The sequence below is a fragment of the Ranitomeya imitator genome, chromosome 1 (assembly GCF_032444005.1).
Source record: "Ranitomeya imitator isolate aRanImi1 chromosome 1, aRanImi1.pri, whole genome shotgun sequence".
NCBI lineage: Eukaryota > Metazoa > Chordata > Amphibia > Anura > Dendrobatidae > Ranitomeya > Ranitomeya imitator.
Window position 1 is genome coordinate 527,617,634 of NC_091282.1, and position 26,574 is coordinate 527,644,207.

At 44.8% G+C, this 26,574-nt stretch overlaps 1 protein-coding gene across 1 annotated transcript in view; it reads left to right on the top strand.

The window, feature by feature from the left end:
* The window catches only part of HSDL2 (hydroxysteroid dehydrogenase like 2), a 130,234-nt gene that overhangs the window by 12,654 nt on the left and 91,006 nt on the right, over positions 1-26,574 (top strand). Inside the window, exons 3-5 of the mRNA XM_069767041.1 lie at positions 934-1,097; positions 3,380-3,478; positions 9,244-9,358. Of these exons, the coding sequence (XP_069623142.1) occupies positions 934-1,097; positions 3,380-3,478; positions 9,244-9,358 (378 nt within the window). The remainder of the gene's footprint in view (positions 1-933; positions 1,098-3,379; positions 3,479-9,243; positions 9,359-26,574) is intronic.

Sequence of the window (26,574 nt, forward strand, 5' to 3'; positions counted from 1 at the left end):
CATTATATGATAGGACCACCATACTATTTTCCCTTAACAACTGCAAAGCTTTTCACAGTTATCTCAATCCTGGGTCCTATCCTAACACTGTTCCCCCTCCCCCCAGTTCCATACTGCCTTTACACTATCCCTCACTTTGTATACTGTCACCCTCATACTCTGCCCTCACACTATCCCTGACTCTGTATTTTGCCCCCCATTCCGTGCGCTCATACTATCCCTCCGTCTACAGTAAAAGTAGAATCCTTGAATCTTCTGTTCTATTGACACTGATTTTGTTATTTGTTCTGGTATTCTCTTTTTCGGCCGGTTTCGCCTCCCGCAATCTGCTGCCTCAGGTGCTCAGTGGCAAATACAACCCTGTGCACAGCAAGGAATCCTCCATATCACTACACCTGCAAAGCAATAACTCTCACTGGAGGAGACATCAGAATTATGTCCTGTCATCCGTGGATAGGCAAGATTGCAGCTGTTGGTAGAAAGTTCAAGTACAGGACCTCAGAGAACGCTGTGACGTGTTTGACGGACCCTGTAACTATGCTGGACTGTGGAGTCTGAGCATTTCTTCTACAAGCTGCACTGAACGTCTATGACTTCAAAGACTGATTGAGCCAAAGTTGGAGGAAATAGTGGATGTTCCTGGTTTCTCTGAGCTCTTCACATGTATGTGATTGCCCCTTTAGTATCAGGAATACACTCGGTCAATTGTGCCGCTGGACATGCCAGGGCTAATATTTTTGAGTTGTGTGTGGTATACAGTATATTCATAATGCTGTTACAATCATGGGGAAACATTCAGGGCGGTTTCCTAGTCAGATATATAGCAAAACTATTATGATACATAGTACCTACCGTAATTATTAACATCATGTACATCTGCCAAACCAATGAGCTATCGAACCAACTTGTTGACTGTCTTGTATTTGATTACAGGAGACTTGCGGGATGTACTCTGTTTATCACTGGTGCCAGTCGTGGGATTGGAAAAGCCATAGCTTTAAAAGCCGCCAAAGATGGTGCCAACGTGGTGATAGCCGCGAAAACTGCAGATCCGCACCCTAAGCTCCCAGGAACAATCTATACAGCCGCTGAGGAAAGTATGTCTCAAAGTGTCTAATCTGTTGAATAAATACTGGAATTATATTTCCTTTTATAGATTACATTTTAAAGGGAACCTCCAAGTAGGATTTATACATTCATGAAATCAGGCCTCTTGTGCTTGTATATAGTCCAGAAGCCTGTTGGAAGAGATATTGAGATCTGATATGTTCTCCTCATAGCTTGTGTTATCTCAGATTTTTACAAGTATCTACAGTTTTGTCATCTGTTTTTAGGTGAAGTATAACTGATCTAAATATTTCAGCCCTTGTTTCCTCCATTCTCCGAACCCTTCCAGATGACAGAGCTCCCTCAAGTATACATTATTCCATAGGATTTGCCTTTAAGTTATTATTGTTTTTTTTAGCAATCCCAATGTTTTGGACAATTTTTAATATTGTGGCACCACATGTATCAATTAGCTGGGCTATTCCAAGATGCGTGCACTTATGCAAATGAGCCAGCTTATATTGCACCCACAGTGGTGTGGTTGACTGCATGCATGCACAGTGACCTGTCTAGGCGTCACACTACATGCCCCAAAAGTCTGACAGCCTGAGTGCTTTCCTTACCAACTCGTGAAAGACCATATACTATTGTATTCTAATGCTGAGCCAGAAATCATGGCTATAACTTCGCACTGGTGGGATATAGACCTCAGGAAAAGGAGATTGTGCTCCTGAGATGTCAATCTGTGGCTATATCTACTGACTGGACTAGTCTGCACTAAGAGCACACCTCTTTGACTAGTCCAGCTAATTATATTATAAAAGTAAAACGATTATGCTGGGAACTTTGTCTCAACTTTAGAGTTATTACAAATTGGTATTACATTTCTGAGACCATGCATGTAGAAACATGGAAATATGCAGAAAGGTGCCAATGAGCCACTCTACCTTTTTAAAAGTGATTGAATTTGGACTGTGGGAGTTTACAGGTGAAAACTTGTCGTATATTTTACCTTATTCATTCCAGCTGTGGTCATTTCTATGTGGTAGTGTTAAAATCTACTGATGTATTGTCCCTTTCATTAGATAAATATTAATTACATTTTCTACAGTGGCTTGCAAAAGTATTCACCCCCTATGCATTCATGTTTTGCTAACTCACAACCTGGAATTTCACTGTTTTTTTTTGAAGGTTTGCGTCAGTTCATGTAAAGAACATGCCTACAACTGTGAACATTGGTTTTCTTTTTATTGTGACGCAAACAACAAATAGGACAAAATAACTGAAAACTTCAGTGTGCATAACTATTCACCCCCCTAAAGTCAGTACACATGATCATAATGACAGAAGTTATTGTCATAGGTCGTGAACTCCTCCCGTCCATTACATAAACTTACTACTTAAGTCGGGAACAGGTTAATCATGCCCCCCTGGGCGTGATTTCAAGATCTGAGGCAGGACACTTCTGGGGAAATCAGCGCCCAACCGGATAAAGGTACCGTTACACTAAACGACTTACCAACGATCACGACCAGCGATATGACTTGGCCGTGATCGTTGGTAAGTCGTTGTGTGGTCGCTGGGGAGCTGTCACACAGACATCTCTCTCCAGCGACCAACGATCAGGGGAAAGACTTTGGCATCGTTGAAACTGTCTTCAACGATGCCAAAGTCCCCGGGTAACCAGGGTAAACATCGGGTTACTAAGCGCAGGGCTGCGCTTAGTAACCCGATATTTACCCTGGTTACCAGTGAACACATCGCTGGATCGGCGTCACACACGCCGATCCAGCGGGTGAACAGCGACCAAAAAAAGGTCCTGATCATTCCCCAGCGACCAACGATCTCCCAGCAGGGGCCTGATCGTTGGTCGCTGTCACACATAACGAGATCGTTAGCGGGATCGTTGCTACGTCACAAAAAGCGTGACGTTGCAGGTATATCGTTAACGAAATCGTTTTGTGAAGGTACCTTTAGTCTTGGCTAATTTGCATATTGCTATTTGGCCATATCATCACTTCCTTGGCTCCTTGTTCTTCCTTATACTGTAGATAGTTCCTAATTACATTGGCTGTATGTTTCAGGTTTTTTGACCTGCTGCAAAATACATTGGAGCCAATCGGAGGCCTCCATGATGATATTACTGCATGAATAAGTATACTGATGTAGCTTCTGATCAGTAGATGACGTACTATTATTTTGGAGTGGAAATCTTCAATGTATCCAACAACACTGATCCACTCCACCTATTCTCTACAACATTTTCTGTCTGGTACGTCTTGGGAATGTAAAATAGTATAACCTGACAACTCCATGTATTTTGTCTGTACAGTTGAAGCTGCCGGTGGGAAGGCTTTGCCATGCATTGTCGATGTGAGAGATGAAAATCAGATCAGCCAGGCTGTGGAAAAGGCAGTGAAAACATTTGGAGGTATTCCATCTCGTTTAGCAGTATGCGTGCTTACTTACTATGTCAAAACAAATTGCCATTTCTTATGTCTTGGTCACACATGTAACACATATCAACAAGCAGACTTATCTAATATATAATTGCCAATCGGCTCTGTCACAGCTTCCGGCGATTGTGTCGCTATCCCACAATCCACCGCTGTGACAAAAACAACACAGCTATTCCGACGGAGATCAGCAGCGCTAGCCCCGCAGACCCCTGTTCCTGGCGCTCAGCCAATGAGCGGTGAGGGATTCAAATGCCCCGCCAAAGCCATGCGGCGCCGCTCATTGGATGAGCACCAGGGACGGGGGTCTGCGAGGCTGTGGCGCTGTCCGGGGGTCTGCGGTCTGTCTGGGGGTGTCTTTGTGTGTGTGTGTGTGCAGGCATCGTCTAATGGGACTACAAGTTCCATCCGGCTATGCCTGCTACAGTGACAGTGAGTGACACATTAGTCAATGATGGGACAGTAGTAGTCCCATCATGTGGCTAATGTGTTGAATGTAAAAAAAAAAAATACATGCATATGCACTACATACTACATACAGTGCGTACAGAACATGCAACATGCAGTGCATACAGTACATAAAGTGCATACAACATGCAACATAGTACATACAGTGCATACACTACATACAGTACGTACAACATACAACATAGTACATACAGTTCATACACTACTTACAGTGCGTACAACATACAGTATATACTACATACAGTATATACTCACCAATCACCTTCATCCCGAAGCCCTTGCTCACCTGTAAAAAAAAAATAAAAATAAAATAATAACCAACAATCTACTCCCTGATCCGCAGAAATCCAATTAATACGCGTGTTCCACGACGATCTCCCGTGGAGAGCTGCCACATGAGCTGATGTGACCGCTCTCCAGGGGCCTCGGGATACAATGACGGAAGGTATTCTTCCGCACTGTATCCCTCCGCCCGCTGTGAGTATAGTTCATACTCTCACTTGCGGCACTGCTGTGTGTGAAAATTCCCACGCAGCTTTGCCATAAAGTGAGAGCCTGAACTCAGGTAACCTCTTCAGTTATGCACTGCAGGTGCCATTGTCTTCTGTCAGTGTGTCACTGAAGGTCTATATAGCTGTCACATCTCCTGATGTGACAGCTCTATAGGGGAGATCAATGTGGAACACTTGCTGTTAATTGCACTGCGTTGGACAGAGAGTATGCGGTTGGTTTATTATTTTTTATTTTTTGTAGGTGATCAAGGGCGTCGCAAGAATTAGGCAGTTTTGTAAGTATGGTGAAATTAAGAATATTAAAATACTTTTTCTGGCTCTGTCTTTTTTTAACTCTCACTACAATAGGATTAATAATGGATAGACGTCTTATTGACACCTCTCCATTATTAACAGGGCTTAATGTCACCTTACAATACAAAGGTGACATTAACCCCTTATTACCCCATATCCCACTGCTACACTGGAGTGGGAAGAGAGGGGCTAAGTGCCAGAATTGGCGCATCTTAGAGATGCGCCATTTCTGGGGAGGCTGCGGGCTGGTATTTGTAGCTGGGGGGGGGGGGGGCACTATCCATGGCCCCTTCCTAGGCTATGAATATCAGCCCGCAGCTGTCTGCATAGCCTTTCTGGCTATAAAATATAGGGGGACCCCACTTATTCATAGCCTGGGAAGGGGCCATGGGTATTACCCCCTTCCCAGGCTACAAATATTGGTCCCCGGCCATCGGCTTTCCCCCTCTGGCTCAGAAAATTGAGCAGGAGCCCATACCATTTTTTTTTTCCATTTTTTTTTTTTTCTTCAATAATCTAATATATAATTGTCAGGTTGGCTCTGTCACAGTTGTGACAGAAACTGCACCGCTATTCCGTCGGGAGATTAGCGGCGCTCGCCGCCGCTCATCTCCTGCCACAGGAAGGTCAGCGTCGACGCAACCGGAAGATGAGCTGCGAGAGAGAGAGAGTGAGTGAGTGAGTTTTTTCCCTGACTTGAAAATCCTTCCGGGCATGCTCGGAATGAAAAAATGGGATACGTCGGTGGATTCCTGTGTTTGACGGTCAGCGACGGATCCTGCGTCCATAGGCTTCCATTATAGCCAACGACGGACAGCGCAGGACCCGTCGCTGAGCGATTTTCCGACGTGCAGAAAAACGTTCCTCTTAACGTTTTCTCCACATGACGGACCGCTATTTTCCGACGGAACCAATGCACGACGGATGAAACGGATGGCCATCCATCCCAATCCGTCGCTAATACAAGTCGATGGGAAAAACAGGATCCTGCATAAAAATTTGCAGGATCCTGTTATTTCAAAACTCAACGGATTTCGACGGGAGGAAAAAGACTGAAGTGTGAAAGAGGCCTAAGCCAAAGAGCGGTGCCGCAAGGGATTTGAATCCCCCAACAAAGCCGCGCGGCACCACTCAGCTGGCGGGCAGGGGATTTGAATTCCGCGCCGCTCATTGGATGAGCTCCAGGCGGATGTTCATTTCACCGCGCTCCCGATGCAATAGCATCGGGCTTATTTCTAGTGTAGTAGTAACAGCAATATGCTTGGGGGTACAACTGTAATATTCCAATAATGTAAATCTTTTATTCTTTCTAATAACAGTAATTTTATGGTGAATTCATTTACTCTTGACAGAAAAATAGGGTTAATGGTAGGTATTTCTAATCCTGAGCTCCAGAACTTGGTAACTTTCACAATATCCAACATAACGTGCCAATCAGCCTTTGAAATCTCTATTTTGTATAGGCTTTATGCTATGTAACAGTGCTATTATGTTTGACGTGGCTAAAGTGTAGCCTAACTCTGAATATGATTTTTCAGACTTTGCAAGCACTTACAGGAGTTGTTCGGTTAAATCCGATAACTCTGTAGTCAGTCTGTGTGACTGCAGACTTATGAATCCCCCCCCCCCCCCCCCCCGCGCGCACACTGTGGGCTGCGGAGATTCACCAGGTTAGTTTGCTGGGTCAGATTTTGATCAGAAGCTCATGCCCAACAATGACGCCCTCTTCATAACCCCAAATTATTTTACATTTAACAGTGACTAAATTACTCCCATCAGAAAACAATTGGAAAAACTTCATTGTAGGTGAGGTTAATATTCTTGAGGTTAAAAGCATAGTTATTTCCATAGGTCTTCAAATGTCCTTGTTGATATCATTGATATTTGTTTGGCTGCTGTACAGATAACTGATATTTTATAGTTTAAAATTAAGTGATGTTTTCAAATGACCGACTTATTAAAATACTTGTATTTCGTCCACAAACTAAATTGCAAAAAGGACCGGTGAATCATTCACTTGTTTCCATGTTTGACATGTGATCGCTTCCCGGGACCGTTGCAGTTTTGGTGGTGGAATCTACCAACAATCTAAGCATGTCAGGCTTAGGAATACCTGTTTGAAGATCCAGTGTCTAGCTGAATTTTAGAACTTTAGTTTGATCAAAGTTTGTTGTGTGTGTGTTTTTTTTTTCCCATTCATAGCAGGATAATACAGTAAAGATCAATTTCAGTCTTCATAAACGGATATTGATTAAAATTAGCAGCCTTTCTTGATGTGAACACTTTTTTCTTTTTTTAATGCAGCTCGTAGCCTACTAGACCGAACATCACTACAGTCTACCATGTAAGCACTGCTCTGACACTGCCCATGAGTAGGAGGTATCTGTGCACTCAACCGAGCCTGGCTACCTTCAAAATAATGCTTACAAGCTCAAAGGAGCATCTGAGCACTGCACATGTCCTTCTGTTTAGCAGTGGTAGTCGGTTTCCAAGACAGCAAGCTGTAACCAAAAGAAAAGTGTTAGTATATTAAAAACAGCTGAAATTTTTTAACAGGCAGCGATTTGCTAAATTTTCTAGTATTTACCAGCACTAATTGCCAATACCATTTATGAAGACAGGAAAAACCCTTTAAAGGGAACCTGTCAGCAGGATTGTGCACAGTAACCTACATACAGTGTTAGGTTGGCGCCGTTATATTGATTAAAATTATACCTGGATTGATGAATTCTGTCTTGTGGTTGTTGTTTAATCTTTATTTTCAGTTTTGAGTTAATAGTCTCGTGCTTGTTGGGGAGGGGTCTTTGTGGTGCTCTGATTAGGCATTCATCTGTATAGCTTCTGATAGGTTACTGATTCCTCAGTGACCTGTCCCCTATTTTACATACTGAATATATACATATATACTCTAGCCATTTTTCTAGATGAAAATAAATTTGTGTCCACCAAGATGGCGCCGCCAGTGCCATTTTGAGAGAGAATTTTTTTTTCTGAATACATATGTATCACCAAATAAAATAATTACATGGATATTGTAGATGCGATCATGCTACAGCACAGGCGCCTGCTGAATGTGAAATTTTTTTTTCTCCCCAAAACATATTATGTTCAGTATGTAAACTAGGGGGAAGTTCACTAAGGGATCAGTGATCTGTCATAAGCCATCAGTATGAATACCTAAGCAGAGCACCCCCCCCTTCCACACGCACGCATGCGTGCCGCCCCGGAGCATGAGCATATCATAAACTCAAAACTGAAAATAAAGATTAAACAACAATCACAAGATGGATTTCATCACCCAAGATATCATTGTAATTAGTATAATGGCACCAACCTGACACTGTGTGTAGGTTACTGTGTACAATCCTGCTGATGGGTTCCCCTTAACTACCACCTACAATTACTTACCAGTTTTAGAGGTGGAAAATAGGGAAAAAAAATATTTGAAGCAAAAAAATGTGGTAAAATATTTAATAACATAAATAACATACTATTATATGTGGTGTTATTATATATAATAGTATGTTATTATGTTGGAAGCTGCAGGACCAGTGTGGTGTCTGTACAGTACTATATGAAGATGCTGGAGGGTGAGTATAAGAATGGGGGCACAGGGCTTATATTGAAAGCACCACTCCAGCACTGCAAAATAACACTGGAGTGCTGCTTTAAAATCCCATGGGAGAACTATAACTCCCAGCATGTCCTGCAGATCCTATGACATGCTGGGAGTTATAGTTCACCAAAGGAGTGGCAGAGTGCTTTATTGTGTTTTGTAAAGACTAACCTCTTAAATGTGGCAGCCAGCCACACTGTGGTGAGGTAAAAGCATCCCATGACTGCACACAGAGCCTTCCATTGTTTCCTTTCCACAGCACAGGTTATGAGGAAGCTGCAGATTCTAGTGGAGAGCCTGAAGGACCTGTGATGATGTCAAGAAGAGGGAGGGCTCTGTGCTGCCATGTGATGCTCCAGCCCGCCCACTCCTGACATCAAACAGGTCCTGTTTGTGCACAGCACTCAGCGTCCAGCCCAGGCATGGCAGGCAGGTATGCAGCGATCTCCTCTGGCCCCTGCTGCTGCTGCCTCCTCTCCCCCAGACACACAGACCTCCCCAGCTGCTGCAGGAATCAGCGCTGGAGAAGCCATGTGTGTCCCTGCTTAAGTGCAGTATTCATTTGCTGCTCCCGGCTCACCACTCAGCTGATAATCATCGAGACCACATGGTTTCCCCAGCGGTGATTCTGGGCAGCGGGGACATCCTGAAGTGGCATAACAGTGCGATCCCACTCACTGCTGCCCCCCTCCCCACATGCCACATCCGTACCATAAGACGCACCCACACTTTCCTCCCAAATTTGGAGGAAAAAAAGTGCGTCTTATGGTCGGAAAAATACGGTATCTATTTCATTCAAGGATAAAAGCGTGTACTTTTATACTTTTTTTTTTTTTTTTAACTTAAATAGGTATAGACATCTTGGTGAACAATGCCAGCGCCATCAGCCTGACCAATACTGTGGATACTCCAATGAAAACAGTTGATCTCATGATGGGAATCAATACCAGAGGAACATATCTGACGTATGTAGCACTTTGAAAACTTTCACTTTGAAACATATGACAAGAGATAGTAACTACTGATGATGTGACCAAGCAGTAGTAATGGGTTCCTGTATTATCTGTCAACAACCATATGTAAGGGAGATGTCTCCATCTCACATAAAATTAAAGGAAAATGATTATTTACTTTATTAATGAGAAGTTTTACAACTTTGTCATATCTAGTAAATGGTGAAAAATTGAAAAATATGTTAAATTGCTTTGCGTGAATGATGTTAAGATGCGAGAAAGTATACATATCTACGCCTTGTCTCCATTGTAGGCAACACCCCATGAACACATCAGCAGCACAAATCTCTTTACATATCATTCTGCAGTCCAGGCATATAAGCAGTGTGTTGTGAATTCCGCTCTTGTGCTCCCTCCGGTGGTTGTAAGTGGCACTTTTGTGAGTTCTGCTCTTGGGCTCCCTCCGGTGGTTTTAAGTGGAATGGCTGCTCCTTGGATTTAGCTGTCAGCAGCTGCTTCCACTGATTCTTTTCTGCTCGGCTATTTAGCCTGGCTCTTTCCTTCAGCTTGTGCCACTTGTCAATGGTTCCTGGTTGGAGTCACATCTCTTTGGATTTCCCTGTTTTCCTGACCAGTTCAGCAAAGCTAAGTCCTTGCTTGCTCTTTTCTGTCCACAGGTTGTGGACTTATCCGTTCTGTGCTTTCTATGTTTGTCCAGCTTGTCAGTATGAATTAATTCTGTGATGCTGGAAGCTCTGGGAAGCAGATTTACCCTCCACACCTTTAGTCAGGTGTGGAGATTTTTGTAAACTCTGTGTGTATATTTTGTAGTGTTTTATACTGACCGCACAGTATTCCATCCTGTCCTATCTATCTAGCTAGACTGGCCTCCTATGCTCATCCTAGTTTCATTCTGTGTATGTCTTTTCCCTCTCCACTCACAGTCATTACTTGTGGAGGGCTATCTATCCTTTGGGGATTTTCTCTGAGGAAAGATAGTTTTGCTGTTTCTATCTTTAGGGGTAGTTAGTTCTCAGGCTGTGACGAGGTGCCTAGGGAGTGTTAGGAGCATCCCACGGCTACTTCTAGTGTTGTGTTGAGCTTAGGGACTGCGGTCAGTACAGATACCACTTGCTTCAGAGCTCGTTCCATGTTGCTCCTAAACCACCAGATCATAGCACAGTGGGAGCATTGCCTAGATTGAAGACAATAGCCACTTCTCAGCTAAGAACCCAGCTAGGAAAGTACAGGCTTTACAGTACCTGACTAATCCAAAATGCTGTCATTCACCAGCTGCAGACCAATATCATAAAAATGATGCAGAATAAAAAAAATATGCAGGTACTGGGTGGGAGCACTCAGGCTTTCATGTCCTACATCAGGGGTTCCCAACCTGTAGCTCAGGAGCCACATGTGGCTCACGGTCCCATGAATTGTGGCTCGCGGCTGTCAGCTTGGTTCATTAGCTCCAGTTTTTGCAAACAGGTATGAAGAGCACATCTGAAAATGGTGAATTTTGTGAGCAGCCCTGCACAATAGAGCAGATTTGGACGCACATACAGTGGGGCAAAAAAGTATTTAGTCAGTCAGCAATAGTGCAAGTTCCACCACTTAAAAAGATGAGAGGCGTCTGTAATTTACATCATAGGTAGACCTCAACTATGGGAGAGAAACTGAGAAAAAAAAAATCCAGAAAATCACATTGTCTGTTTTTTTAACATTTTATTTGCATATTATGGTGGAAAATAAGTATTTGGTCAGAAACAAAATTTTATCTCAATACTTTGTAATATATCCTTTGTTGGCAATGACAGAGGTCAAACGTTTTCTGTAAGTCTTCACAAGGTTGCCACACACTGTTGTTGGTATGTTGGCCCATTCCTCTATGCAGATCTCCTCTAGAGCAGTGATGTTTTTGGCTTTTCGCTTGGCAACACGGACTTTCAACTCCCTCCAAAGGTTTTCTATAGGGTTGAGATCTGGAGACTGGCTAGGCCACTCCAGGACCTTGAAATGCTTCTTACGAAGCCACTCCTTCGTTGCCCTGGCTGTGTGCTTTGGATCATTGTCATGTTGAAAGACCCAGCCACGTTTCATCTTCAATGCCCTTGCTGAAGGAAGGAGGTTTGCACTCAAAATCTCACGATACATGGCCCCATTCATTCTTTCATGTACCCGGATCAGTCGTCCTGGCCCCTTTGCAGAGAAACAGCCCCAAAGCATGATGTTTCCACCACCATGCTTTACAGTAGGTATGGTGTTTGATGGATGCAACTCAGTATTCTTTTTCCTCCAAACACCACAAGTTGTGTTTCTACCAAACAGTTCCAGTTTGGTTTCATCAGACCATAGGACATTCTCCCAAAACTCCTCTGGATCATCCAAATGCTCTCTAGCAAACTTCAGACGGGCCCGGACATGTACTGGCTTAAGCAGTGGGACACGTCTGGCACTGCAGGATCTGAGTCCATGGTGGCGTAGTGTGTTACTTATGGTAGGCCTTGTTACATTGGTCCCAGCTCTCTGCAGTTCATTCACTAGGTCCCCCCGCGTGGTTCTGGGATTTTTGCTCACCGTTCTTGTGATCATTCTGACCCCACGGGGTGGGATATTGCGTGGAGACCCAGATCGAGGGAGATTATCAGTGGTCTTGTATGTCTTCCATTTTCTAATTATTGCTCCCACTGTTGATTTCTTCACTCCAAGCTGGTTGGCTATTGCAGATTCAGTCTTCCCAGCCTGGTGCAGGGCTACAATTTTGTTTCTGGTGTCCTTTGACAGCTCTTTGGTCTTCACCATAGTGGAGTTTGGAGTCAGACTGTTTGAGGGTGTGCACAGGTGTCTTTTTATATTGATAACAAGTTTAAACAGGTGCCATTACTACAGGTAATGAGTGGAGGAAAGAGGAGACTCTTAAAGAAGAAGTTACAGGTCTGTGAGAGCCAGAAATCTTGATTGTTTGTTTCTGACCAAATACTTATTTTCCACCATAATATGCAAAAAAAATGTTAAAAAAACAGACAATATGATTTTCTGGATTTTTTTTTCTCAGTTTGCCTCCCATAGTTGAGGTCTACCTATGATGTAAATTACAGACGCCTCTCATCTTTTTAAGTGGTGGAACTTGCACTATTGCTGACTGACTAAATACTTTTTTGCCCCACTGTATACTGGTCTTAGGGGTTTTGAGATGATTTAAGTATGGTACGCTGGAGACAAGATGACACCACCCATTCATAGGAGATGTTTGAAGCTGGATGTAACAGTGTCTTGGGAGTGCTTTATAGGAGAATACCGAATGGGGGGTATTGTTGAGACCCCTGGATCTTTGTATTCTGCTTTGGGGCGATTTTTGTGGAAAAACTTTGGTTACTATTATGCCTGTAATGGGGGGCTTTGGTTGCCGAAATTGTGAGGGGAGCGGGAGCTGAATGTGGCTCGCGACCCTCTCTGAAGGCTGAATGTGGCTCTCAAGGTCAGAAACGTTGGGGACCTCTGTCCTACATCATGAGGAGATGCAGTTCTAAATAGCTGGTTATTTTCAGAAGTCTCACATTTTACTTGTACCAAACCTATCAAATACCTTGATTGGAAACACTTATTGTTTATGTCTGCTAGTATGAAGAACAGACTTGTAAGGCTCAAATAGATTTTAGCACATATCTTAACACGAACCTGTCACCAGGTTTGGCTGATAAGAGATATGGCCAACACTTTTCATGGCTGATATACAGCATTCTATAATGCTATATATATGCTCCCAACCTGACCTGTAAGATACGAAAAAAGGGAACCTGTCACCAGGTTCGGCCGATATCAGATACGGCCACCACCTTTCTGGCCTAAAATACAGCATTCTATAATGCTGTATACAGTGGGAAAATGAGTATTTACAGCATCTTACTTATGGTTTTGTAGCCCATTCCTGCTTTGTGCAGGTCTATGATCTTGTCCCTGACATCCTTAGAAAGCTCTTTGATCTTGCCCATGTTGTAGAGGTTAGACTCTGACTGATTAATTGAGTCTGTGGACAGGAGTCTTTTATAAAGGTGACTATGTAAGACAGCTGCCTTTAATGCAGGTAACGAGTTGATTAGCAGCTTCTAACTGGTCTGTAGGAGCCAGAACTCTTAATGGTTGGTAGGGGATCAAATACTAATTTCTCACTGCAAAATGCAAATTTATATAATTTATACAATGTGATTTTCTGGATTTTATTTTTGATATTCTATCTGTCAGTGTTATAAGTAACCTACCCTTAAAATCATAGACTGTTCATGTCTTTGTCAGTGGGCAAACTTACAAAATCAGCAAGGGATCAAATACTTATTTCTCGGTCTCCCATGACAGCACTACGGAGAGAGGGGATCCGCCCTTCAGGGACAGGAAACCTACAGATAAAAGGGCGGTACCTCTCCCTCGCATCAGTTGGTTTCCTGTCCCTGAACAGGGAACCTCTTTCCGGTGGTACCTGTATGAAGACCGATGGACCGGGACCGGGCGGTCGAGTACCGGCAGCGAGGAGGCTCCTGCCGCGGCTTGTCCGGCTCCCGAAGCCGCCACCGCTGGAACCGAGGGGTTCTTCAGGGTGAGCGGAGGGAGAACGCCGCCGACTCTGAGAGAGGAAGGGGCGCTGGCTCACCCGGAGCTTCTGTGCCGACAAGCGCACGCTCCGGGTGTACTAAGATGGCCGCCACTCCGGAAATGCGGCAGGACTTCCGGGTCATCGCCGCGCGCATGCGCGGTAGCTTCTCTTCTCCCTGGACGTGACGCAGGACCGGAAGTGCGGGGGAACGCCGGAGGTGGCGCCAAATACAAATAGATTCTAGATTGTGAGCCCAATCGGGGACAGTGATGATAATGTGTGCAAACTGTAAAGCGCTGCGGAATATGTTAGCGCTATATAAAAAAAATAAAGAAATAAAGATAGGGAGATGGTGCACACACAGTTGTCACACCATCTCCCTGTAAATCATGGAGGACAGCGATCCACAGGAGCTGCAGCCTAGGCAGCAGCACCACAAGAAGACAGAGCCTAAGAGCGCTAGGAGTGGGTCTAGCAGCCGTTCTACACAGCGCAGCAGGTCTGCTACGAAGACTAGTTCACCTCCTCGGGAACCTTCCATTCCAGACCCAGGGCCCCCTCCAGAACCGGTACCTGCCTGCACGTCCGAATGGTGAGTGATCTTCGTGAATGTATATATTATAATAGGGCTCCCTCTTCTCCCTTAATAGGGAAAGAAGAAGCTGGAGAAAAGGAAAAACAAATCCTGCCCCATCTGTGACAAACCTTTACCAGTAGCCTGGGACAAAAAGTTATGTAAATCCTGTATCCAGCGTGTGCTATGTGAGGAGACTCCCGACTTTGCATCAGAGCTAAAAAATATTATTAGATCTGAGGTTCAGAATGCTGTATCTTCCTCCAAAAAAGGAAAAGATAAAGTAAAGGAAACAAAGTAAAGTAAAGTAAAGGAGTACAATCCCACTCTGTCCGATCCTCATCTGATGACGCAGATTCGGACGACTCTGACTCCTCCCTATCCTCCTCCGAGGAAGATTCAGGCCGACATTGTTTTCCTCTCGAGGAAGTGGATGCCTTAGTAAGAGCTGTTAGGGCTACTATGGGGGTGGAGGAGCCTAAACCTGACAAAACAGCCCAAGATGTTATGTTTGGTGGCTTGGGACAAAAAAAACGGAAAACCTTTCCTTTAAATCCCAATGTCCAATCCCTAATTAAAAAAGAATGGGAAAAACCTGATAGGAGAAACTCTTCAGTACCCTCGCTTAAAAGAAAGTATCCCTTCGAAGATGACGCATCCACTTCCTGGGATAAGGCACCAAAGTTGGATGTAGCGGTGGCAAAAGCCTCGAAAAAATTTGCGCTCCCGTTCGAGGACATGGGTACCCTCAGAGACCCTTTAGATAAAAAAGCAGACACATTTCTTAAAGGGGCATGGGAGTCGGCTGGGGGTAGCTTGAGGCCTACTGTTGCGGCTACCTGCACCTCCAGATCTCTGATAGTATGGATCGATCAATTAGAGAGTCAAATTAGAGACGGGCTACCCAGGAATAAATTACTGGATTCTATCCCTGCAATCAGAGCAGCAGCAGCATTCCTGGCGGACTCCTCGGCAGACTCCGTACGGTTAACATCTAAGGCCGCTGCTCTCTCCAATGCAGCCAGAAGAACCTTATGGCTCAAAAGCTGGCCTGGGGATCTCCAGACAAAGCTTAAGCTATGTTCTATTCCGTGTGAAGGAAATTTTCTGTTTGGAGAGACCCTGGATGACATTCTCCAAAAAGCAGGAGACAAAAAGAAAGGGTTTCCAAATTTGGGCCCAGCCCCATTCAGGCAGTCCTTTCGGAATCGGAGATTTTTCCGCCGCAGACCCCCCAGGGAGCAGAATAAATGGGAAGAAGGCAGGAGAAGGGATAGAGGTTACCTCTTTGGCAACACCTCTCGTGACAAAAAACCCGCCAAATGACATTGTGCCTACGGTAGGGGGAAGACTCACATCTTTCCTTCCCGCTTGGGAGAAAATATCCAACAACACCTGGATTCTAAACATCATACAGTACGGTCTAAAAATAGATTTTATTTCTTTTCCTCCCCGGAAGTACATAGAAACGAAAATAAGATCTTCAGTGGCAGAACAAGCAGCTTTAGAGAAAGAAATCATTTCCCTACTGCAAAAATCTGTAATTCAAGAAATCCCTCCTCAGGAAGTAGGAGAAGGGTTTTTCTCCCCTTTTTTTTAGTACCAAAACCCGACGGGTCCTTTCGGACCATTATAAATCTAAAAAACCTGAACAAATACGTAAAAAATTACAAATTCAAAATGGAAACAATAAAGTCCACCATAAAAATCCTGTTTCCGAATTGCTACATGGTCGTGATAGACCTAACCGATGCATATTATCATGTGCCCATCCACAATCAGTCTCAAAAATTCCTGAGATTGGCAGTTTCCATAAAAGGACAATTAAGATTTTTTCAGTACAGAGCTCTTCCGTTCGGAATCTCTATAGCCCCTCGAATATTCACGAAGGTAATAGCGGAAATGATGGCCCACATAAGGGAACAAAATATATTAATAGTCCCTTACCTAGACGACTTTCTCATCGTAAGCAACTCGGCCCAAAGTTGCAAAGAACAGAGGGACCGGGTAATGACTATCTTGACGGACTTGGGGTGGCTCATAAACTTAAAAAAATCAAAGTTGGAACCCTGTCAAGTACAGGAGTTCCTAGGTCTGACATTAGACTCCCGAGTCCAAGAATGTCGGCTTCCAAACCCCAAAAAAGACAGCATATTAGCTATGATAACGCAAACTTTTCACCATCCTTCCATGACTCTAAGGAGAGCAATGTCGCTACTAGGCTCTCTGTCCTCATGCCTACCAGCGATACCCTTCGCATAGTTCCACACAAGAGAACTTCAGTGGCACGTACTCGAATGGCAGTCAATACTAAAGGACAACTTGGAAGGTCAAATCACCCTGAATTCCTCAGTTATTCATTCCCTTCGTTGGTGGGGGGAAACCCAAAACTTATCAAAGGGAGTTCCTTGGGTGACACAAATATCCCGGGTGATAACAACCGATGCGAGTCCCACAGGGTGGGGGGCTCACATGGGGGACAGAGTTGCTCAGGGAACCTGGTCAGTCCAGGAACTATCAGCATCCTCAAACCAAAAAGAACTTTGGGCAGTACTTCAAGCTCTTCTTTCTTTTCTGACCTATATTCGGGGACATCATGTCCGAATCTTTTCGGACAACAAAGTGACTGTAGCGTATATAAACCACCAGGGAGGAACAAGGTCTCGGGCACTCATGAGTTCTTCAGCCAAAATTTTCAACCTAGCGGAAGAAAATCTACTATCCCTCTCTGCGCTACACATTCAGGGTTCAAACAACAAGAGAGCAGATTACCTGAGTCGGTCTCAGTTAAAACAAGGCGAATGGTCTCTAAACCAATCCATCTATGATCAGATCACAAAAATGTGGGGAGCACCGACAATAGATCTATTCGCCAATCACAAAAACAAAAAAGTGAACAAATTCTGCTCACTGAACCCGGTAGGGAATCCACAGGCTCTAGATGCCTTTATGATTCTGTGGACCCAAAAATTAACGTATGCCTTTCCTCCAACTATTCTGATCCCGGCAGTCATTCGGAAAGTCAGAGAGGACAAAACGAAAATGATCCTCATAGCCCCGTTCTGGCCAAAAAGGACGTGGTTCTCCTGGCTGAGGATGCTTTCGGTCTCGGACCCATGGGTCCTGCCGAATATACCAGACCTTCTACATCAAGGGCCGATCTTCCACCCACAGGAATCGAACTTACATTTGACAGCCTGGTTTTTGAACGGAGACTATTAAAAGAAAGAGGTTTCTCGGATAATTTAGTTACCACGTTGTTAAAAAGTAGAAAACCCATCACTACTAAAATATATGGGAAAACTTGGAAAAAATTTCTGTCCGTCTCCAAAGTAAAAGTCCAAGATGGGCCCTCAATTCCTAAAATACTGGAGTTCCTACAAAAAGGTCTGGAACAGGGGTTGTCGGTTACTACTCTTAAAGTACAAATAGCAGCTCTAGGAGCACTCTATAACCATAATATTGCGGCCAACCCATGGATAATTAGATTTAAGGCGGTGACAAGATCAAAGCCACTAGTCGCTCAGAAAGTGCCCTCATGGGACTTAAATTTAGTCCTCTCGGCGTTAACGGGTCCTCCATTCGAACCCATAGAGACGATTTCCATTAAAACTCTATCACTTAAAACCATTCTCTTGGTAGCGTTAACATCCGCACGCAGAATAAGTGACATTCAAGCCTTATCCTCTAATCCACCCTTCACCAAAATATTAGATGATAGAGTCACTCTTAGACCCGACCCGGCCTATTTGCCAAAAGTGGCATCAAAATTCCATAGGTCACAAGAAGTCTCCCTGCCATCCTTTTGTCCAAACCCAAAAAATGAGAAAGAGCAGAACTTCCATAATCTAGACGTCAGAAGGTGCCTAATCCAATATTTAGATTCCACCAGAGAGTATAGGAAGGAAGGCTCTCTGTTTGTCTGTTTTCAGGGTCCCAGAAAAGGATTCCGGGCATCCAAGGGTACTTTGGCGAGGTGGATAAAGGAGGCGATAGTCCTGGCATATTCATCCTCGGGGAATGAGATCCCAGATGGTATAAGAGCACATTCCACAAGAGCAGTAGCTACCTCATGGGCTGAGAGGTCAGAGGTATCAATAGAGCAAATCTGTAAAGCGGCCACCTGGTCATCACCATCGACCTTTTTTAGACACTATAGATTAAATCTAGCCTCTGTGTCTGACTTAACCTTCGGACGAAGGGTTCTCGAGGCGGTGGTCCCTCCCTAAGCTTAGTCTCTGCAATTCTCTCCGTAGTGCTGTCATGGGAGACCGAGAAAGTCGTAGTTACTCACCGATAACGGTGTTTCTCGGAGCCCATGACAGCACTCGCTTATTCCCTCCCATCACGTGTGCGGTGAGCACCTTTAATTACATATAATTTATATACTGTATATAGTTTGAGTATAGGCACGGGGTTCCTCTTTTAAGAAATGTTGTAATATGATTTTTTCTCTGTTGTAAACTAACCTGGAGGTCCTCCGATGCTCTGTAAACCAACTGATGCGAGGGAGAGGTACCGCCCTTTTATCTGTAGGTTTCCTGTCCCTGAAGGGCGGATCCCCTCTCTCCGTAGTGCTGTCATGGGCTCCGAGAAACACTGTTATCGGTGAGTAACTACGACTTTCCCCCAATGTATAAGCCCCCAACCTGACCTGTAAGATTAAAAAAAAAAAGACCTTTCATTATATTCGCCGTCCGGGCGGTACAGTCTGAGGGATGTCGTTGGTCTTGGTCCAGCGCCTCCCATCTTATGATCGCCCTCCTTCTTATTGCTTCATGTGGATGACACGTCCCTGCATCATCCACACAATCTCCCTGGCACAGCACTCCTGCGCAGGCTTGCTTATCTGCCCTGTTGAGGGCAGAGCAAAGTCCTGCTGTATGCAGGCGCCAGGAATGGTCAGAGACGCACTGGAGGACTTTGTTCTGCCCTCAGGGCAGATAAGTACGCCTACGCAGGAGCACGATTCTGAGGAAACTTCTGTGGATGACGCAGGGACGCATCATCCACACGAACAAAGGAGGAGGACGGCATCGCAAGAAGATGGGAGGCGCTGGACCAAGACCAGCGACACCCACCAGACCGGACCGCCCTCAGCTGAGTATAATAAAAGGACTTGTTCTTCTCTCACAGGTTGGGTTGGGGGCAGATATACAGCATTCTAGAATACTCTGTCAGGCCTGAAAGGTGGTGGCTGTAACATATCTGCCAAACCTGATGACAGTTTCCCTTTAATACCCAATAGACTGATGTTGAGATGAGAGTGGGACAATACTCGCTTGTCTAAGCTAACACCTGTCTTATTCCTACATCCTGACATCTAAGGAGGTCATGCCCACATTGCGAATTCCTGACAACATAAGCTGTAGCCCAAATCTGAGAGTGGACAGAAGTTGTCCTGATTGCAGCAAGCATGCCATGTCCGATTTTGTCTCGTTTCATTGAAAGATTTTGTCCTCGTCAGTTTTCTTCTATTCCCAAAATGCTGAAGCTTGAAACATGAGATATTTGAATTGTAGCATTATGTAAAGAGATTCCTGTCCAGGAAATTCCATAAAGTGAATCCTAAGCACAGCAAATGTATAAAATGTACCGTATTCTGCTTTGGTTCAAGGCACATTACAGCCCAATGCTAATGGCTAACAAACTATACTCCTCAGCGCACCGTTCCACCAACTTATTTAGATTATGGCCTCTCTTTCTATGTTGAATGACAGTGCTGGCTTTCTGTCTAAAGATAAAGCTCCTGCACTGTCTGTGTGGGAGCGAGAGTAGACATCACTCTCTCCTCCCTGCTGACATCTCGGGTATATATTAGAAAACTAAAAGCATATCTTTACTGCTCTCCTACAAGCCTATGTGGTTAGCTTGAAGTGTGAATTTGGGGTGACTGACTCCCTTTAACCCGATAAATGAAAAAGGTGCCATTTTAGTAGTTCTTTGTGTTTTTTTTCTTCTTGTACTTGTCTGTCAAAATTGTGTTAATGCATGGTTTATGTTGTGAATATGCTTCATGTTTTTCCATCTAAGATGGCTACAGGGCTTTCACACCATTCTCTTTTAACTAAACTATGCAGTAAAAAATATAGTTAATTAACCCCAAAACCTTCTGCGTCTGAGGAACAATACATCTTTTGAAGGTGTTAAATACATTTCACAAACAAGCAGTGTTCTTTAAGGAAGGAAAATCCTTTTTAACCCCTTAGCGACCGCCGATACGCCTTTTAACGGCGGCCGCTAAGGGTACTTAACCCCTTCAAGACCCAGCCTATTTTGACCTTAAAGACCTTGCCGTTTTTTGCAATTCTGACCAGTGTCCCTTTATGAGGTAATAACTCAGGAACGCTTCAACGGATCCTAGCGGTTCTGAGATTGTTTTTTCGTGACATATTGGGCTTCATGTTAGTGGTAAATTTAGGTCAATAAATTCTGCATTTATTTGTGATAAACACGGAAATTTGGCGAAAATTTTGAAAATTTCGCAATTTTCACATTTTGAATTTTTATTCTGTTAAACCAGAGAGATATGTGACACAAAATAGTTAATAAATAACATTTCCCACATGTTTACTTTACATCAGCACAATTTTGGAAACAAAATTTTTTTTTGTTAGGAAGTTATAAGGGTTAAAATTCGACCAGCGATTTGTCATTTTTACAACGAAATTTACAAAACCATTTTTTTTTTAGGGACCACCTCACATTTGAAGTCAGTTTGAGGGGTCTATATGGCTGAAAATACCCAAAAGTGACACCATTCTAAAAACTGCACCCCTCAAGGTACTCAAAACCACATTCAAGAAGTTTATTAACCCTTCAGGTGCTTCACAGCAGCAGAAGCAACATGGAAGGAAAAAATGAACATTTAACTTTTTAGTCACAAAAATTATCTTTTAGCAACAATTTTTTTATTTTCCCAATGGTAAAAGGAGAAACTGAACCACGAAAGTTGTTGTCCAATTTGTCCTGAGTACGCTGATACCTCATATGTGGGGGTAAACCACTGTTTTGGCGCACGGCAGGGCTTGGAAGGGAAGGAGCGCCATTTGACTTTTTGAATCAAAAATTGGCTCCACTCTTTAGCGGACACCATGTCACGTTTGGAGAGCCCCCGTGTGCCTAAAAATTGGAGCTCCCCCACAAGTGACCCCATTTTGGAAACTAGACGCCCCAAGGAACTTATCTAGATGCATAGTGAGCACTTTGAACCCCCAGGTGCTTCACAAATTGATCCGTAAAAATGAAAAAGTACTTTTTTTTCACAAAAAAATTCTTTTAGCCTCAATTTTTTCATTTTCACATGGGCAACAGGATAAAATGGATCCTAAAATGTGTTGGGCAATTTATCCTGAGTACACCAATACCTCACATGTGGAGGTAAACCACTGTTTGGGCACATGGTAAGGCTCAGAAGGGAAGGAGCGCCATTTGACTTTTTGAATGAAAAATTATTTCCATCGTTAGCGGACACCATGTCGCGTTTGGATAGCTCCTGTGTGCCTAAACATTGGCGCTCCCCCACAAGTGACCCCATTTTGGAAACTAGACCCCCCAAGGAACTAATTTAGATGCCTAGTGAGCACTTTAAACCCTCAGGTGCTTCACAAATTGATCTGTAAAAATGAAAAAGTACTTTTTTTTCACAAAAAAATTCTTTTCGCCTCAATTTTTTCATTTTCACATGGGCAGTAGGATAAAATGGATCATAAAATTTGTTGGGCAATTTCTCCCGAGTACGCCGATACCTCATATGTGGGGGTAAACCACTGTTTGGGCACTCGGCAGGGCTCGGAAGAGAAGGCGCGCCATTTGACTTTTTGAATGGAAAATTAGCTCCAATTGTTAGCGGACACCATGTCGCGTTTGGAGAGCCCCTGTGTGCCTAAACATTGGAGCTCCCGCACAAGTGACCCCATTTTGGAAACTAGACCCCCCAAGGAACTTATCTAGATGCATATTGAGCACTTTAAACCCCCAGGTGCTTCACAGAAGTTTATAACGCAGAGCCATGAAAATAAAAAATAATTTTTCTTTCCTCAAAAATGATTTTTTAGCCTGGAATTTCCTATTTTGCCAAGGATAATAGGAGAAATTGGACCCCAAATATTGTTGTCCAGTTTGTCCTGAGTACGCTGATACCCCATATGTGGGGGTAAACCACTGTTTGGGCGCACGGCAGGGCTCGGAAGGGATGGCACGCCATTTGGCTTTTTAAATGGAAAATTAGCTCCAATCATTAGCGGACACCATGTCACGTTTGGAGAACCCCTGTGTGCCTAAACATTGGAGATCCCCCAGAAATGACACCATTTTAGAAACTAGACCCCCAAAGGAACTAATCTAGATGTGTGGTGAGGACTTTGAACCCCCAAGTGCTTCACAGAAGTTTATAACGCAGAGCCATGAAAAAAAAAAAAAAAATTATTTTCTCAAAAATGATCTTTTAGCCTGCAATTTTTTATTTTCCCAAGGGTAACAGGAGAAATTTGACCCCAAAAGTTGTTGTCCAGTTTCTCCTGAGTACGCTGATACCCCATATGTGGGGGTAAATCACTGTTTGGGCACATGCCGGGGCTCGGAAGTGAAGTAGTGACGTTTTGAAATGCAGACTTTGATGGAATGCTCTGTGGGCGTCACGTTGCGTTTGCAGAGCCCCTGATGTGGCTTAACAGTAGAAACCCCCCACAAGTGACCCCATTTTGGAAACTAGACCCCCAAAGGAACTTATCTAGATGTGTGGTGAGCACTTTGAACCCCCAAGTGCTTCATAGAAGTTTATAATGCAGAGCCGTGAAAATAATAAATACGTTTTCTTTCCTCAAAAATAATTATTTAGCCCAGAGTTTTTTATTTTTCCCAAGGGTAACAGGAGAAATTTGACCCCAATATTTGTTGTCCAGTTTCTCCTGAGTACGGTGATACCCCATATGTGGGGGTAAACTACTGTTTGGGCACATGCCGGGGCTTGGAATTGAAGTAGTGACGTTTTGAAATGCAGACTTTGATGGAATGCTCTGCGGGCGTCACGTTGCGTTTGCAGAGCCCCTGATGTGCCTAAACAGTAGAAACCCCCCACAAGTGACCCCATTTTGGAAACTAGACCCTGAAAGGAACTTATCTAGATGTGTGGTGAGCACTTTGAACCCCCAAGTGCTTCATAGAAGTTTATAATGCAGAGCCGTGAAAATAATAAATACGTTTTCTTTCCTCAAAAATAATTATTTAGCCCAGAATTTTTTATTTTCCCAAGGGTTACAGGAGAAATTGGACCCCAAAAGTTGTTGTCCAGTTTCTCCTGAGTACGCTGATACCCCATATGTGGGGGTAAACCACTGTTTGGGCACACGTCGGGGCTCAGAAGGGAAGTAGTGACTTTTGAAATGCAGACTTTGATGGAATGGTCTGCGGGTGTCACGTTGCGTTTGCAGAGCCCCTGGTGTGCCTAAACAGTAGAAACCCCCCACAAGTGACCCCATTTTAGAAACTAGACCCCCCAAGGAACTTATCTAGATATGTGGTGAGCACTTTGAACCCCCAAGTGCTTCACAGACGTTTACAACACAGATCCGTGAAAATAAAAAATCATTTTTCTTTCCTCAAAAATTATGTTTTAGCAAGCATTTTTTTAGATTCACAAGGGTAACAGGAGAAATTGGACCCCAGTAATTGTTGCGCAGTTTGTCCTGAGTATGCTGGTACCCCATATGTGGGGGTAAACCACTGTTTGGGCACACGTCAGGGCTCGGAAGTGAGGGAGCACCATTTGACTTTTTGAATACGAGATTGGCTGGAATCAATGGTGGCGCCATGTTGCGTTTGGAGACCCCTGATGTGCCTAAACAGTGGTAACCCCTCAATTCTAACTCCAACACTAACCCCAACACACCCCTAACCCTAATCCCAACTGTAGCCATAATCCTAATCACAACCCTAACCCCAACACACCCCTAACCACAACACTAATTCCAACCCTAACCCTAAGGCTATGTGCCCACGTTGCGGATTCGTGTGAGATATTTCCGCACCATTTTTGAAAAATCTGCGGGTAAAAGGCACTGTGTTTTACCTGCGGATTTTCCGCGGATTTCCAGTGTTTTTTGTGCGGATTTCACCTGCGGATTCCTATTGAGGAACAGGTGTAAAACGCTGCGGAATCCGCACAAAGAATTGACATGCTGCGGAAAATACAACGCAGCGTTCCCGCGCGGTATTTTCCGCATCACGGGCACAGCGGATTTGGTTTTTCATATGTTTACATGGTACTGTAAACCTGATGGAACACTGCTGCGAATCCGCAGCCAAATCCGCACCGTGTGCACATAGCCTAATTCTAAAGGTATGTGCACACACTGCGGAAAACGCTGCAGATCCGCAGCAGTTTCCCATGAGTGTACAGTTCAATGTAAACCTATGGGAAACAAAAATCGCTGTACACATGCTGCGGAAAAACTGCACGGAAACGCAGCGGTTTACATTCCGCAGCATGTCACTTCTTTGTGCGGATTCCGCAGCGGTTTTACAACTGCTCCAATAGAAAATCGCAATTGTAAAACCGCAGTGAAATGCGCAGAAAAAAACGCGGTAAATCCGCCATAAATCCGCAGCGGTTTAGCACTGCGGATTTATCAAATCCGCAGCGGAAAAATCCGCAGAGGACCAGAATACGTGTGCACATTCCTAACCCTAACCCTACCCCTAACCCTACCCCTAACCCTAGCCCTAACCCTAACCCTACCCCTAACCCTACCCCTACCCCTAACCCTACCCCTACCCCTAACCCTACCCCTAACCCTACCCCTAACCCTACCCCTAACCCTACCCCTAACCCTAGCCCTAACCCTAACCCTACCCCTAACCCTACCCCTAACCCTAACCCTACCCCTAACCCTAACCCTATTCTAACATTAGTGGGAAAAAAAAAATTTCTTTATTTTTTTATTGTCCCTACCTATGGGGGTGACAAAGGGGGGGGGGGTCATTTATTATTTTTTTTATTTTGATCACTGAGATAGATTATATCTCAGTGATCAAAATGCACTTTGGAACGAATCTGCCGGCCGGCAGATTCGGCGGGCGCACTGCACATGCGCCCGCCATTTTGGAAGATGGCGGCGCCCGGGAGAAGACGGACGGGACCACGGCTGGATCGGTAAGTATGATAGGGTGGGGGGGGACCACGGGGGGGGGGGATCGGAGCACGGGGGGGGGGGGATCGGAGCACGGGGGGGGGAATCGGAGCGCGGGAGGGGTGGAACGGAGCGCGGGGGGCGTGGAACGGAGCACGGGGGGGCTGGAATGGAGCACGGGGGGGTGGAACGAAGCACGGGGGGGGGGTGGATCGGAGTGCAGGGGGGGTGATTGGAGCACGGGGGGGTGATTGGAGCACGGGGGGAGCGGACACGAGCACGGGGGGGAGCGGAGCACAGGGCGGAGGGGAGCCGGAGCAGTGTACCGGCCAGATCGGGGGGGTGGGGGGGGCGATCGGAGGGGTGGGGTGGGGGCACACTAGTATTTCCAGCCATGGCCGATGATATTTCAGCATCGGCCATGGCTGGATTGTAATATTTCACCCGTTATAATGGGTGAAATATTACAAATCGCTCTGATTGGCTGTTGAAAGTGAAACTGCCAATCAGAGCGATCGTAGCCACGAGGGGGTGAAGCCACCCCCCCTGGGCTAAACTACCACTCCCCCTGTCCCTGCAGATCGGGTGAAATGGGAGTTAACCCTTTCACCCGATCTGCAGGGACGCGATCTTTCCATGACGCCGCATAGGCGTCATGGGTCGGATTGGCACCGACTTTCATGACGCCTACGTGGCGTCAAAGGTCGGGAAGGGGTTAAACCACAGCGCCGTTAATTAACGGCGCTGTGGAAAAAGTCCATAGCGCCCCCCAGAGGCCGATTTTCTCCGGGGTCTCGGCTGCCGAGGGTAGCCGAGACCCCAGAGAACATGATTCAGGGGGGTTTTAACCCACCCCGCATTTGCGATCGCCGGTAATTAACAGTTTACCGGCGATCGCAAAAAAAAAAAAAAGCGATCTCTTTTTAATTTCTCTGTCCTC